We start from the raw sequence: 15,649 nt of genomic DNA, 5'->3' as shown, positions 1-15,649 counted from the left end.
ATAGGCCTACTACTACTCATAATAATATTAATGTCTGCAAGCTCACATTAGAAGTCTGGTGCTACTGCCAATTATGACAATTATGACAATAGTCTTAGTAATGATAATAGGCCTACCAACCGCTACTGATGATAATAATAATAACAATAATAATAATAATGTGGGCCTAATAATAATAGCCTAGGGCTATCTATCTATCTATCTATCTATCTATCTATCTATCTATCTATCTATGTATGCAAGGTGTTATGGTTAGTTTTGGGGGGTTGGGGGGGTGGGGGGGTGCGGGGTGGGGGCCCAACTGCAATGAACCAGCTTTGGGGGGGCCCAGCTTGCAAAAGGTTGAGAACCCCTGCCTTAAGGCAAGGTGCTCCATCATGCTAGAAAAGGCATTGTTCGTCACCAGACTTCTCTCGGAGGATGTTTATGTGTGAAAAAGAACGGTCAATACTGCAAATATTGAGTCATTACATGAACTTAATGTACTTGTCAATAAAAGCCTTTGACATGAAATGCTTGTAATTTTACTTCAGTATACCATAGTAACACCTGACAAAAAGATCTAAAACAATGAACCAGCAGACTTTGTGAAAATTAATATTTGTGTCATTCTCAAAACTTTTGGTCATGGCGGTACAACAGAGCAGTACAATCGAGGAGCCCTACTATCTACAATCAACTCGTGCACAGTAGATGGCGGTATAGACGATGAAGACGCTTGCTGATGACGCAAGGCCAAGCGCGACACGCAGCGTAGAGAGACCAACGTGACTGCAGCACTGTACGGATTTCCACCTGCGAAAATGGTGAAGTCCGGAAAACTTCGATCCGGAGCAGCCCAGAAAATCAGGCGATGGAAGAAAGGTCACAGTAGTGACAGCAATCCAGAGACAAGTCGCTTTCGAGCGGCCGCGAGAAGCCGATATTTTAGCCGTCCATCAGGTGAGACTCTGGCCTGGCTGACAACACGTGGGTAGCCGGTCGAACTTTGTAAACAAGTTAAAAAATCACGCTTGGTTGCTTTGGAGGGCGATGACGACTTTATTTTCGGGTTTATTGTAAAGTACATTAAAAGAAATGTAAAAATGTTTATTTCTGACCGTTGGAAAACTCTTGTTTTGACTGTATTCATGACTAGTATGTCATAACATTGTGTTGAGATGGTTAGGTTGATGTGAATGAGAGATTCATCAAACCTCTATTTAAACAGAAAAAAGTGATCTGACAGTAGATGCCTTGAAACTCCACAATGAGCTTCAGGCAGGAGCTCTGGAGAAAAGCAGTGATGCCATGGAAGCAGGAGATGCCATGGAGGATCAAGCCCTGACAGAGAAAACCTCTGGGACTTTTCTTAGCGGACTGTCGGACTGCACCAACCTCACTTTTAGAAAAGTGCAGCGCTACTGGGAGTCAAACTCTGCGGCACATAAAGAGGTCATTTTTACTAGATTATTATTAAAGCAGAATTTCACCCAAAAATGAAATTTAGCTGAATTTTCTTGTAGATGAGTTTGTTTGGAACTGTCTTGGACTGTTTTTGCTTGTATATGGTGCTTGGTCTGTGCATATTTCACTCCTGATTTAGACAAGATACCTTTTCACTGGAGAAGGCAATATTTTGGAGAGAACTCAGATTTTAGCTGAAAGCTAATTATTTTTTTAAGTTTACAAATGTCTTGATGCATTCGTTTATTACAAACAAGCAGCTTTTTACTTAACAAGATGTTATTTCATGGACTGGTCTTGTGTGGATAACTTGTAGATTATTGTGATGTTTTTATCAGCTGTTTTAACACTCATTCTGACGGCACCCATTCACTGCAGAGGGTCTGTTGGTGAGCTAGTGATTTAATGCTAAATCTCTTCAAATCTGTTCTGATGAAGAAACTCATCTACATTTTGGATTGGCTGAGGGAGTGGAATTATATAAATTTTATAAATAATTTTTTTAGCAAACTTCCTTTTGGGGTGAATTATTCCTGTAAGTTAATACCAGATGATGTTTAATGGATGGCGTCTTTTTCTACAGATCTGTGCTGTATTGGCGGCCGTAACTGAAGTGATTCGCTCTCAGGGAGGAAAGGAGTCAGAGACGGAGTACTTTGCAGCCTTGGTAAATTTAAAGCCACCATGAAATCAATTTGCTTCATATTGACTTGAAATGTCGAAATGCTTAAAAGTGTGCTGTCTGTGAATCACTCCATGAATTTCCATTTTGCACTTTTTTGAATGGCAGATGACAACACTTGAGGCTGTAGATAGCAGCGAATCTCTGGCAGCTGTTGCCTACCTCCTAAACCTGGTCATGAAAAGGTGAGTGTTGTCATTGGACAAATGAGCAGCACCATAGGAAGATGTTAAATTCTGTTGTAGCATTTCAGAATCTGGCTGTTAGTCTGAATAAATACATCTTCTGATTATCTTCTTAAGGGTTCCTCCTGCGGTGCTTAAGAAAAAGTTCTCAGACACGGCCAAGACTTTGATTGATGTCATGTCAAACCAAGCCAGTTCTGACTGTTTGTCCAGCCTGCGATGGGTTTGTACACTCTTCTTGTAAATCTAAGCCTTTAGTATTCCTTAACATTTGTTTAATTTTGTTTAATTTTTTTTTTACTATATCTGACCCTGGACCACAAAACCAGTGATAAGGGTACATTTTTGGTTACCATTGATGTATGGCTTGTTAGGATAGGGCAATATTTGGCCGAGATACAACTATTTGAAAATCTGGAATCTGAGGTGCAAATAAATCAAAATATTAAGAAAGTCACCTTTAAAGTTGTCTGATTTAAGTTCTTAGCAATGCATATTACTATTGAAAAAACTTGATAAATTTATGGTAGGAAATTTACAAAATATCTTAATGGAACATGATCTTTACTTAATACCCTAATGATTTTTTGGCATAAAAGAAAAGATAATTTTGACCCATACAATGTAGTGTTGTCTATTGCTACAAATATACCCGTGCTACTTACAGCATATTTTGTGTCAATGATATTAATTTTTTAGTTTGTATTCTAATGGAATTTTATAGTACTACACAATTTTTACGTTCTAGTGCGCCATTTACTTTTATATAAAATAATACAAATATTAGGAAAATATTTCATATTTTCGATTAATACAATATTTAAGTTTAAAATAGAACAAAGGTATTTAAAATCTAATGCACTGATAGTAGATAAGACATTATCAAACACTTCTTCATGGCTGATTTGTAGATTGTGCCCCAAAATACTTCAATGTATTTTTGTATATTTCTTATTTCTATTAATTTCCTGTAGCCATCGCCTTTGACTGCTGAGAACATTTTAAGACCATGTAGCCTTTTCTAATGTCCACAATTATTTATATATATTTATTTTTTCATATAGCAAGTGCAACAAAAGTTTTGTGCCATTCTAATGAAGTAAAAAAAAAAGTTAATTCAAAACAATGAATATCACCAGTGGGGAAATGTAATGCTCTGTCTCCACTCATTATGTCACACATTGTTATTGTGTTAATCTAAATCGCTCCTACATTCTTTTGCAGATCATATCCTGTCTAGCGACATTGCTGCGTAAGCAGGATCTGTCAATCTGGAGTTACCCTTCGACTCTGCAGATGTACCACGGCCTTTTGAGCTTCACAGTGCACGCTAAACCAAAGGTCTGTCTGTTCGATTCCCATTCGGTCAGAGTTGGAAGGTTACTGTTAATATAAGATTCCTTTTGTGCCTTTTTAATCAGACTATCCGCCGCTAGTTATTATAGTCATATACAATGGAAGCACTCTTTTTGTATTCACATTAGAGAGCGAATATGATTATTTGATATTTCTAAATAATGATTGTCCATGTGTTGCAGGTGCGAAAAGCAGCGCAGCAGGGTGTTTGCTCAGTCCTTCGCTACAGCGACTTCATGTTCTCCGATAACGCCCCGGTCCATCACCCAGCAGCAGTCGCCACAGCCAAATTCTGCTGCAAAGAATTGGAGCAGTCAGGAGGTCAGCGAACTCATGTTCTTACTGTCAAAATGCTCAAAACTAACAATTACACCTGCTTATGAAAAGTTATCCAGCATCTAAAGCTACCACTAAATAATTTAAAAAAAATAACAATAAAATTAGAAAAATCAGCAACAGTGCATATCTCAATCATTTTAGTTTTTTTAAAAACATTTTAGTTGTAGATAAGATACAGTTCTAAGTTTAAATTCAAACTGCATTAAAGGGATAGTTCAACCAAAAATGAAAATTCTGTTGTTAATTACTCACCGTCATGTTGTTCCAAAATCGTAAGACCTCCGTTCAACTTTGGAGGGTTAAAATATTTTTCATGAAATCTGAAAGCTTTTTGGCCCTGCATAGATGGAAGAGAAGAAACTGTTGAATAAAGTCATTATTTTAGTTTTCTTTGCGCACAAAAAGTATAACATTACAGTTAAACCACTGATGTCACATGGACTTTATAACAATGCCCTTACTACCTTTCTGGGCCTTGAATGTGTCAGTTGCGTTGCTGTCTATGAAGGGTCAGAAAGCTCTCAGATTTCATCAAAAATATATTAATTTGTATTCTGAAGATGAACAAAGATCTTACGGATTTGGAACAGCATGAGGGTGAGTAATTAATTTTCATTTTTGGGCAAACTATCCATTGAGGTTATTGTGTAAGCTATTGTGCAGCAAAAATTGCACGATAGCACCACCTAGTGTCCGTTACACTTAGTAACAATGGATTAGAACTGGGCCCAAAAAGTACCCCCCAAGTTTTACAGAATTAAATAATATTCTACTTATTGATTAAATGATTCTTTCTGACTAAAGGTAGCAAAGAAGACACTACCACTCTCCACGTGCTTGGTCTTCTAAAAGACCTGCTGTCTACTTTTCCTCTGAGCTCTGTCAAATCTTGCTGTGAGTCCCTTCTCCGTGTGATGACCCTGAGCCATGTGGTAAGAGAGCAATTTACCGGATACATTTTCATTTAAAAATAAGTTTTGTGATGCTTTTTATCAATTCTTAACACTTGCCTCTGTTTCTCTGAAGCTGGTAACAGCAAATGCAATGCAGGCTTTCCACAAGCTTTTCAGCAGCAAGCCTAGTCCTACCAATATGTCCGCAGAACTGAATGCACAGATCATCGCAGTGAGTATGATAATTGATAAACACATGCACAGATCTCAAAATGATGTTGTTTCTACATTTTAATTTCCCAGTGCATTTATTAATGCATCTTTCAACACCCTTCTTCCAGGCGTTATATGACTATGTTCCAAGTGAGAATGATCTGCAGCCTTTACTAGCATGGCTTGCTGTAATGGAAAAAGCCCATGTTCATCTTTTCAGGTAGGCCTTTTTCAGCAATGAGTCTTTGTTTGCTGCCTTTGTGAGTAATATTAGTCATTACATAATTTTTAACCTGTAGTTTACAGAGCTCTCTGAGTGTCGGTCATCTTCCTCGCCTCTTCTCTGTCGCCATGACGTGTCTTCTGTCCCCGCACACACAAGTAGTGTCTGCTGCAACTCAGACTCTGAAGGTTTGTCACTCCTTGTGTATTAGTGAATTCTGTTTTTTGGTAGAATTTCTTGTTCTTGTATGTTTTAAAGAATTTTCTTCCCTTTCTACATCCAGACTCTGTTAAATGAGTGTGTGGCTCCACACATGGCTGACATTGGACCTGTTTTACCAAGCTCATCAGCTGGAAATGGAGCTTGCATCCTAAAGATGTTTCAGTGAGCTATCTGTGACTTCTGTCTTTCGTAATGTTGTCTGTCTCTAGAGCATGGTCTTTCTAAAGTCTGACCTCTGTCTCTTTCAGTATCGTGGAGGAAGGGTTGTCCTATCGTTTTCATGCTTCTTGGGCATTTGTGCTGCAGATCCTGGGCTGTTTCTACCGAGCTGCAGGAAAACAGGCTCACCCGATTATGATAAAGGTTGATTGGAATACAGTATTTTTGTAGTTTGTGCGTTTGTTTAATTGATAGATTACTCATAGATGTGTGTGTGTGTGTGATCCTCAGAGTCTGCAGTCTCTCTGTGAGCTGCGGGCCACTCCTCAGTTCCCCTTCACTGGGGAGCTGGATCTGGTCGTGGGCAACGCGGTAGAGAGCATGGGCCCAGAGGTGGTCCTGAAAGCTGTGCCCCTCCTTATCACTGGAACAGAGTGAGTTACTTTGCTGGTGTATCTCAGTCTAGAAACTAAGGCTTTTAAATAAGAATGTATTAATGCTGTGAAATGTGTTTGTTTGCAGTGATGACTTGGAGTTCCCACGTAGCTGGCTTATCCCGGTCATAAGAGATCATGTGAAAAACACTCAGTTGGCTTACTTCACCTCATACTTTTTCCCTCTAGCAAACAAACTTAAACAGACAGGTATGTATCAGTCCACACACATACATTGGTTTCATGTTGAAATGTCATGTGGTGTCAGTATTACTGTATTAAATTACATGTTAATATATGCAATGTGTCATGATTTTTGCTCTGATATTTCAGCTGATGAACAGGAACAGTCAGGACAGAAACTGATGGCTAAAGTGTATCAGACTCTGCAGATGCAGGTGCGCTAAGTATTTTGACACATTGGCCGATTATTTTGACTGTTACCATCTATGCAGTGACTGCAATTAAAGGATTAGTTCACTTCTAGAATAAAATATTCCTGATAATTTACTCACCCCCACGTCATCCAAGATGTTCATACCTTTCTGTTATCTGTCACAAAGAATTTAAGGTATTTGAAGAAAACATTCCAGGATTTTTCTGCATATAACGGATTTAAATGGGAACCAATGGGTTGAAGGTCAAAACTGCAATTTCATTTCTGCTTTAAAGGGCTCTACACGATTCCAGCTGAGGATTAAGGGTCTTATTTATTGAAATCTTTCATTTTCTAAATAAAAATTGATATACTTTATATACAAGTAAAAATTGATATACACAAATGCTTGTCTTGCGCTAGATCTGCGATGCATGTCTTTGACTTCACATTATGTAATCATGTTGGAAAGGTCACTTGTGGTTAGTTCTTTCATCTGTGTTCTCCAGTTCTGAAAAGTAAAAATGTTTTCTTTTTTTAAAGTATATATAAAAAAATGTTTTGCTAGATCAGACCCTTATTCCATGGCTGGGATCGTGTAGAGCCCTTTGAAGCCACACTGAAACTGCAATTTGGACTTTCAACCCGTTAACCACCATTAAAAAAAATCCTGGAATTTTCCTCAAAAACTTTAATTTCTTTGAGACTGAAATTTGATGACATGGGGGTGAGCAAATTATCAGGAAATTTTTATTCTTGGTGTGAACTAATTCTTTAAAGGGATAGTTCCCACAGAAATTAAAATGATCATTTACGCACCATCATGCTGTTTCAAAACTGTATGATTTTTTTTTTTTTTTTTTTTTTGTGCTCTCGTGAATACCATATATACTGTTTTCTACCACTTATCCTTCCTTCGTACATGGAAATGTTTGGATTGTCATTGAGTGAAATTAATCATCGATTTGATTTATTTTTCCAGTGTTTTAAATGTTTAATTTTTGTTTTTCCAGATTTGGACCATGTTACCTGGATTCTGCACTAAACCCACTGATCTTCTGACCTCGTTTAAGGGCATTGCTCGGTCTCTGGGTATGGCCCTGAATGATCGCCCTGACCTCCGACTGTGCATCTGTCAGGCCTTGCGGACTCTCATAAACAAAAGCTGTGAAACAGGTCAGCTGCATTATTAGAACCATAACTCAATAGCATTGGGCTTTTTCTTTTTTTTTTTTTTTTATTGCTGTGGCTGTATTTTCAGTGAAGACTGCTCATTGAGATTTATGATTGTATATGAATTTTATTTATTTATTTTTTCAGAGGAGGAAAAGGAAGAATTAAAACGATTTTCCAAGAACTTCCTTCCCATCCTATTTAATGTCTATAGTCAGCAGCCGAAATCTGGAGAGATGACGTCTGCTAGAATGGCTGTCCTGGACACAGTCAGAGTCTACCTGAAGATTACAGAACAGGCGGTAATTAATTTACCATATTAACAAATTAATTACATCATAGCAAGAATGACATTGTTGCACACTTTCCTAGATGTTACAAATGAGCTGCAAATGTCTTGAAGTCCTGAAAAGCTTTTGTAACATAATATACTATACCATTCAAAAGCTTGGAGTCAGTATATATATATTTTTTTATTTTGAGAAAGAAATTATAGAAATTAATAGCAAGGATGAAGATAAAGACATTTATAATGCTACAAAAGATTTCTATTTTAGATAAATGCTGTTCTGATCTTTCTGTTCATCAAAGAAACCTGAAAAAAATTCTACTTAGCTATTTTTAACGTAATAAATGTTTTTTTTGAGCAGCAAATCACAATATTAGAATGATTTCTAAAGGATGCTAAAATTCAGCTTTGAAATGACAGGAAAAAATGACATTTTAAAATATTGAAATAGGAAAAAGTTGATTTAAGTATTAAAAATATTTCAAAATGTTTACTGTACTTTGGATCGGTGAGCAGAAGAGACTTCTTTAAAAAACAAAATTTGACTGTTCAAAAACTTTTGACAGGTAGTCTATTTGTGCCATTGGTCTTATTGTCGGTTCTAAATATTTGTTCCATTGGTTCAGATGGTGTGCACGTTTCTGCAAAAAGCATCAGAGAGACTCAACAGTGCAGACAACTCTGAGTTCACACGGTAAGACAGCTCCACTCCTTTTTGTTTTTATTTACAAGGCTTTAGGTGTGTTTGACAGATCTTTGAGACATTTAGAAAAGCTTAGAGACTTGGATCAAAACCATATTTTTGTGACTGGACTATTAGCCTGAAAAGTGTCTTGTTTCATTGGAATGGCACCTTATTGAAGCTTACATCTTAGTTTGGAAAATAACTGTCTCTTATTTTGCAGGCTTGCAGTTATCGACTTGATCATTGCAATGGCTCCGTTTGTAGATGAAGCATCCATGACCCAGACATTCAATTTGATTAAACCTTTTGTCGAGGTGGGAATCTTCGTGTTACTATTTTAAAACACATTTTCAATCTTGTGTTACGAGTGTACTTCATGTAATGTTTGTCCGTGTTTACAGAGCAAGGATTTCAGCATCCAGAAGAGAGCCTACCGTGTGCTGGAGGAAATTTGTGGAGGAGAGAGTGCATCCTGTAAGGCTTTTGTTCACCAGAATCTCGAGCAGCTGAAAACAATGTTGATGAATGGCCTGACAACAGCAGCCTCAACTTCCAAACGGGTGAGAGCTTTGGAAAAACACCACCAAATAATCATATTTACAAAGAGAATGAGTAATGGATTAATATTTGGTGCTTTTTTGACACCTTTCAGCCTAGACTCAAGTGTCTGATTCACATAGTGAAGCAGCTAAATGAAGAACACCGTGATTTTATTACAGCTGTGCTTCCTGAGGTATGTCTCACAAAGAGCACAATCTTAAGTCAGAGTTTAAGATTGTTTATGAAAGTGTTAATATGTGGTTTTTCATTTGTTTAGGTCATTCTTTGCACCAAGGAAACCTCTATCGCTGCTTGCAAAAATGCCTACTCTCTTCTAGTTGAAATCGGAAGTGCATTTGTAAGGTTTTGTGGGAACACTACAGGTGAGAATAAAATGTTTATATCTTGAATGAATTTATTTGTATTACTGTGATATGTTGCTGAGTAATGAGTTGAAATAATTTCTGTTTTCAGATGCCATAAATGAGTATTTAGCCCAGGTGTACGTTGGATTAACTAGCTCTGTAACGATGGTCACCTGCACAGTTCTGGCATTAACAAGACTAGTGTTCCATTACAAAGGTAAGAGTGACTTATTCTGTCCACTTTATTTACCAAGACAAAACTAAGCTATTTGCTGCTATAGAGTCGTCAATCAATCGGCCATACTGGCGGCACTAAACGTAAACAGTGCCACTGAACCTAACGAAACTAGCGCATTTTGCTCATTATTACTACTGAAAATGGTCAATTATTGCCTTTTTTGGGCTGTACTAATTGTAATAAACATTGAGAAGAGAAGAGTGCAAAAAATGCCTGAGGAACATAAGGTGTTTGTGGTTGGCCAAACTGAACTAGGGTTTCTAGGGCAAGAATCTTGAAACATTCATGTTTATTCTTATCATTTTCAGTCAGGTAGGTGAAATATTAGGCTAATATCTTTCTTAATACTGCTCTTACATATCTTTACCACCTGTTAACTGTAGTTTGTCAAAATATTGCGCCCTTTCCTGCTGTCTAAGTCCTTCTCTATATGATTTAGCAGCTTCCACATTTTTTTCATGGTTTAGACAGGATAAATTAGCAGAACAGCATATTCAGTAGTGCAGTCCATGCTGTTGTTTACATCTGAGTATCGCCAATATGGCTAACCCAAAATTGTGACGCAAGTGCAAACCCTCTATAGGAAAATAACTAGAAGAATAACTAAAAATATGATGACAAAATGTCAGTTTTTAATATAAATGTCACAGGAAGCTTTGCATGTTCAAGTTACAGATAGCTGTGACCATGTCTGCTCTTGCTTTAAAATAAGGTGGAAACTCCACTGAAACGTACTTTTGAGCTATTTTTGCTGAATAATTCTTCTGGTGAACAATCAAACAACTAGCCCTGTTCTATGTTTAATTTTCTTCAGAAAACATAGTAATACATGGATTGTAAAGAATCATTAAATGTTTGTAATCTGTGATTTTAAAGCAAAAATATTGGCTGGTCTTTATGTGCAGATTCCATTGACACGTCCTCACTGGAGCTGCTGCTGCAAAATGTGTCTCTTCTGCTTTCGAGCAGGACGCGAGAAGTCGTCAAAGCCTCTCTGGGTTTTCTAAAAGTCTTGCTCTTTTGTCTGGATGTCAAGGTTTTAGCCAGCCATATTACTGTTATTGTAAGTAAAGGAGAAATAGTGTGTTTTCAAGTACATATTTGAACTTTTAAAAAGTGTCTGAGAGGTGTCTATTACAGTGACCATGTTTTTTCCCTATCATCTTGCAGATGGAAGGCATTAACAATATGAATGACATGCGAAGACATTTTAGGGCGAAGCTTAAGAACATTTACACCAAGTTGATTAGGAAATTTGGGTAAGCTTAACAGCTAATCAAACTTTGTTTCTTAAAGGAGAAGTTCACTTCCAGAACAAAAATTGACAGATAATTTACCCCCCGTATCATCCAAGATATTCATGTCTTTCTTCAGTCGTAAAGAAATAGTTTTTTGAGGGGAAACATTTCAGGATTTTGCTCCATATAGTGAACTTCCAAAATGCAGTTTCAATGCAGCTTCAAAGGGCTCTAAACGATCCCAGCCGAGGAAGAAGGGTTTTATCTAGTGAAATAATCGGTAATTTTCTAAAAAAAAAAAAAAATTACAATTTATATACTTTTTAACCTCAAATCCTCGTCTTGTCTAGCTCTGCGTGAACACTGTGTATTCCGGTTCAAGACAGTTAGGGTATGTTGAAAAACTCCCATGTCATTTTCTTCTCCAACTTCAAAATCGTCAAATGCGGGCACCATAGAAGTCCACTATATTGAGAGAAATCCTGAAAAGTTTTTCTCAAAAAAACATAATTTCTTATCGACTGAAGAAAGAAAGACATGAATGTTTTGGATGACAAGGGGGTGAGTAAATTATCTGTACATTTTTGTTCTGGAAGTGAACTCCTTTAATGCGTTTTTTGTCGTCTGTATCTGTGTATGATTGTGATGTAAATTGTGTTCAGGTTTGAACTGGTCAAAAGCATGTTGCCAGTCGATCAACACAAGGTGCTAGTGAACATCCGTAAAACAGAGGTCAGAAATAAGAGACGCAAACTTGTGAGCCAGACAGAAGAGGACGGATCAGACACTGAGGATGAGACACCTAGGGTGAAAGGAGAGAGGTAACTTACAGTGTTTCTAAAACAATATTTTAGAGCTTAGTTGACGTTGGTGAGCAGGCAAGATGTTTTGAACTTATTTGTCTCTCTGCAGTATTGAGGACATTCTGGCCGAGACAGACTCTGACTTGGATGAAGATGAAAAGCCTAAAAAGGGTCAGAAGAAGCCAGTGAAAAAGGGCCAGGCCTGGTTAAAGGAAGGTGTATCTGATGAACCACTCAACTTCCTTGATCCAAAAGCAGCGCAGAGAGTTTTGGGTAAGTGCTCCTTAGATGGGCTCAGTTAGATTCAGTCATCATCAACTTAAATTGATTGATTGTTCATTGTTATTTTACAATATATCCAGCCACCAACCCGAATCTAAAGAAGGCCAGCAAAACAGACCATGGATTCAAGGTGACATCCGATGGAAGATTGATCATCAAAGATGATGATGAGGATGATGATGATGATAATGATAAAACAAAAGGTGGGACAATCATCTTTGTTTAACTATATTGCTCACATTTATAATTGTAATAAACCACAGTATAATCATATCCATATCTCTCTTCAGATGCTGAAATGGATGATGTACTTGAAGAAGCTGGAGTCAAATTTGTAAGTATTTACAGTATGTATTTCACATACTTTGAGACGTATAAAGAAATATTTTACAGTGTGTGATGTTAATTTCCTTTCCTGTTCAACAGAAGAAGAATCCAAAGAGGAAAATACATGACGACGTAGATGATGACATGGATGTTGAACCTAAAATGAAATATAAAGGTATAAATGAAAAGGCCTTTACAGATAATATAGTATGGATGGTAATAGTTTAGTGTTTGGATTTGCAAAATTAAACACATTGACTTTAAGATTCAATTAATCCCAAATCAGTTTCTTAGACTATCTAGATTGTATCACTCGAATCACTGTTAACTATGTTAATACAGCAGCTGTTAAACCGATTAATCACATCCAAAAGTTTGTGGTTAGATAACATATGACTGTGCTGTGTATGTGTATGTGTATATATAAATATGCACACATGTATACATTAATAAATGTAGTTTATATTAATATATAATATAAAAAATATTTACAAATATGAATACATATACGTGTAAATATTTCTTAAATATATACATGTATGTTTGTGTGTGTGTATGTATGTGTGTATGTGTATATATGTGTATATGTGTATATATATATATGTGTGTATATATGTGTGTGTGTGTGTGTGTATATATATATATATGTATATATCTGTGTGTGTGTGTGTGTGTGTATTTATGTATGCATGTACATGCATATATATATATATATATATATATATATATATATATATATATATATATATGTGACGAGTGCCTCCCCCTAATTGTCAGCTGCACCCCGTGGTAATCGCCGCCCTTCACCAGGCTCCCGACGGGAGTGGGCGTGTGGGAGGAGGAGGGGCGCCGAAACATCCAGGTCTGGCGGCGTGTGATGACACCTGATGTGAATGAAGCCTCATCACCGCCGCTGTTAAAATGCCGAGCGCGCCTCTCCTCAGGAGACCGGTCTCTTCCCGTGCATGCACGCTGGTGTCCTCGTGGGTCCAGGAAGGGGTGAAGAGGGAACCAGCGCCGCAGGACGAGTTGCCGGACCCCGCGGGTCCGGATGAGGACCGCACCCGTAACGGGCCAGGATGCATCCCCCAGACGCGCCGCGTAGGTGGAGGAGGACGATGCCGCTGTTGCGGCCGCCGGACTCCGCCCCTTACCTGGACCCTTCCCTTTTGGAACACTACCCCTCCTTCACGGAACCCCGTCACTTCGAGGACACCAGATCCCCCTTTTGTTTTGGACACTTTTTCCCCCTTTTTGGACACTTTGTTTTATTGTTTAATAAAAGCCTCTCCGAGGCCTGACGTCACGCCCACTGTGTCTGTCGCTTTGCTCCGCCCCCGTGACAATATATATATATATATACATATATATATATATACATATATATATATATATACATATATACATGTATATATGTACATGCATGTACATGTATGTATGTATAAAATGCACTGGAAATACCATGGTACTAGCTTGGTACATTGTGTTTTGTTTTTTTTTTAGCACTGAAATGTAAATAATTAAGTTTTTCAGTGTAATGATAAATACTGTTGCCAACAAAGGTAATGTTTTCTCAACATTTTAATATTTGTATGTGTTTTTGAACTCCTCAGCTGGTGGCATTGGAATCCACAGGCCTCTGGATAGAAAACCGGAGATTGGGACGGAGTATAAATCCAAGGTTAGAAGTGAATAGCCATTTTCATCAGAACATTTTTTTTTAATAACCAAAATAAAATGCATTTCTGAAGGACCTCTGCTGAACATCTGTTTGTTGCAGAAGGGAAAAGGTGATGTTAAGAAGGCAGGCAAGTGTGACCCGTATGCTTATATACCACTGAAGAAGGCCCAGCTCAACCGCAGGTAAAGAACAAAGTCTGTCTTTACATTCATCCGCTTAATTATGAGTGAAGAAGCTGATCAAAATTTGCTTTTACCTTTAACAGGAAAAAGGCCAAACTCCAAGGCCAGTTCAAAGGCATGGTCAGAGGGGCCAAAAAGGGAGCACGTTCTGGATCGAGAATGTTGAAGAAGAGGAAACCCTGAAGTGTGTTTTTGTTATTGTCTTCCTGGATCTGCCCTCATTTCCCATGGCATGATTAAATTAAAGCTAGAGACTTTTTGTTTTCCTGTACAAATGCTCTGAGAACTTCCTGTGGAAGCATAACTTCAAAAGAGATTTCAAAAGGTCCTAGTTGATGTTGGCTGTGCTTGGATTTAAGAACATAGCAGTGTGACAGTAGCTTTGAGCCAAATGTATTAATGGACTTGCTATGTTGGACAGAAAATAAACTGTTCAGAAAACCCCATTAAAAACAACAAATCCCATATTGCGTTAGACTTTCTGCCCTACCATTATTCATGTATTGAACCCCCAAAAACATTAAGACCAATGTCAGGTTTCTACAGTTAAATGGTAGTGCTTTCTTAAAGCATACCTAGAATGATTTCTAAATTGCTTTAATAAAGTAATAAAAACATAGTTCCCACGTGCCCATCAAAAAGTCATTTAAATCTCATGATTGTTACAGCGTGATTGATATTGTGTGCTACATATTTTCAGTAGAGGATATTGGGGGTATTAATGTAAATCCCAGCTGTGTGTAAGTGAATGAGTTCTGCTGGAGGTCAAACGTGTCCTCTTACTCCATAAGCTCAACTGGATTTTTCCTGATGGGCCCAGTGAGAATAAAGTGATGCAAACTCTAGCTGATTTTTAGAGTTATTATTATTATTAAAAGGATAGTTCACCCAAAAACGATTCTGTTATTATTTACCCTGAGTTTTCTTTATGACTTTCCTTGAGGGGCTTTTGTGAAAAAGGCTTGACTGAAAAAATGAAAGTCTCACAGGAGTTTGAACCGCTTGTTTTCATTAACTTTTTAGTTCTAGAGTACACCAGTCTGCTAAGTTTGTATAGATTAGAATTTAATAATTTGGCTAAACATTAAGCAAATCAGCAAACTAAGTTTCTACAATGTCAGAGCATCAATTATTAAATCGAAGATTGAATCCTGTCTGATGTACTGCAGTAATTTTGGCCAACAGAGGGCACTGTTTCACTTCACAGCAAAGTGAGACGTCAATGAGGTGAAATTCACTGTAGGAGCTATTGCAGTTATTGCAACTGCATTCAAAAACATACTAGATCATTTCCATTCTTACGTGGTAAGTTTAAATC

At 37.5% G+C, this 15,649-nt stretch overlaps 1 protein-coding gene across 1 annotated transcript; it reads left to right on the top strand.

Annotated features, from left to right (window-relative positions):
- The first annotated feature begins 720 nt into the window (after nucleotides 1-720).
- Nucleotides 721-14,760, top strand: rrp12 (ribosomal RNA processing 12 homolog). Its single transcript, XM_051126613.1, has 34 exons — nucleotides 721-942; nucleotides 1,211-1,434; nucleotides 2,030-2,113; nucleotides 2,237-2,313; nucleotides 2,431-2,536; nucleotides 3,538-3,654; nucleotides 3,852-3,990; nucleotides 4,813-4,940; nucleotides 5,035-5,133; nucleotides 5,243-5,334; nucleotides 5,414-5,525; nucleotides 5,621-5,721; nucleotides 5,808-5,922; nucleotides 6,010-6,152; nucleotides 6,241-6,362; nucleotides 6,486-6,550; nucleotides 7,542-7,704; nucleotides 7,849-8,003; nucleotides 8,617-8,684; nucleotides 8,896-8,989; nucleotides 9,077-9,235; nucleotides 9,328-9,408; nucleotides 9,493-9,598; nucleotides 9,690-9,797; nucleotides 10,724-10,881; nucleotides 10,989-11,077; nucleotides 11,719-11,877; nucleotides 11,969-12,132; nucleotides 12,222-12,344; nucleotides 12,432-12,475; nucleotides 12,568-12,643; nucleotides 14,082-14,149; nucleotides 14,249-14,331; nucleotides 14,415-14,760. The coding sequence occupies exons 1-34, from the start codon at nucleotides 804-806 to the stop codon at nucleotides 14,512-14,514; spliced, it is 3,861 nt and encodes a 1,286-aa protein (XP_050982570.1). The 5' UTR covers nucleotides 721-803; the 3' UTR covers nucleotides 14,515-14,760.
- The last annotated feature ends 889 nt before the right edge of the window (nucleotides 14,761-15,649 follow it).

Source organism: Labeo rohita, chromosome 13 (assembly GCF_022985175.1).
Source record: "Labeo rohita strain BAU-BD-2019 chromosome 13, IGBB_LRoh.1.0, whole genome shotgun sequence".
NCBI lineage: Eukaryota > Metazoa > Chordata > Actinopteri > Cypriniformes > Cyprinidae > Labeo > Labeo rohita.
The sequence above is the reverse complement of the archived record's forward strand: the minus strand, read 5'-3'. Positions and strand labels throughout refer to the sequence as shown.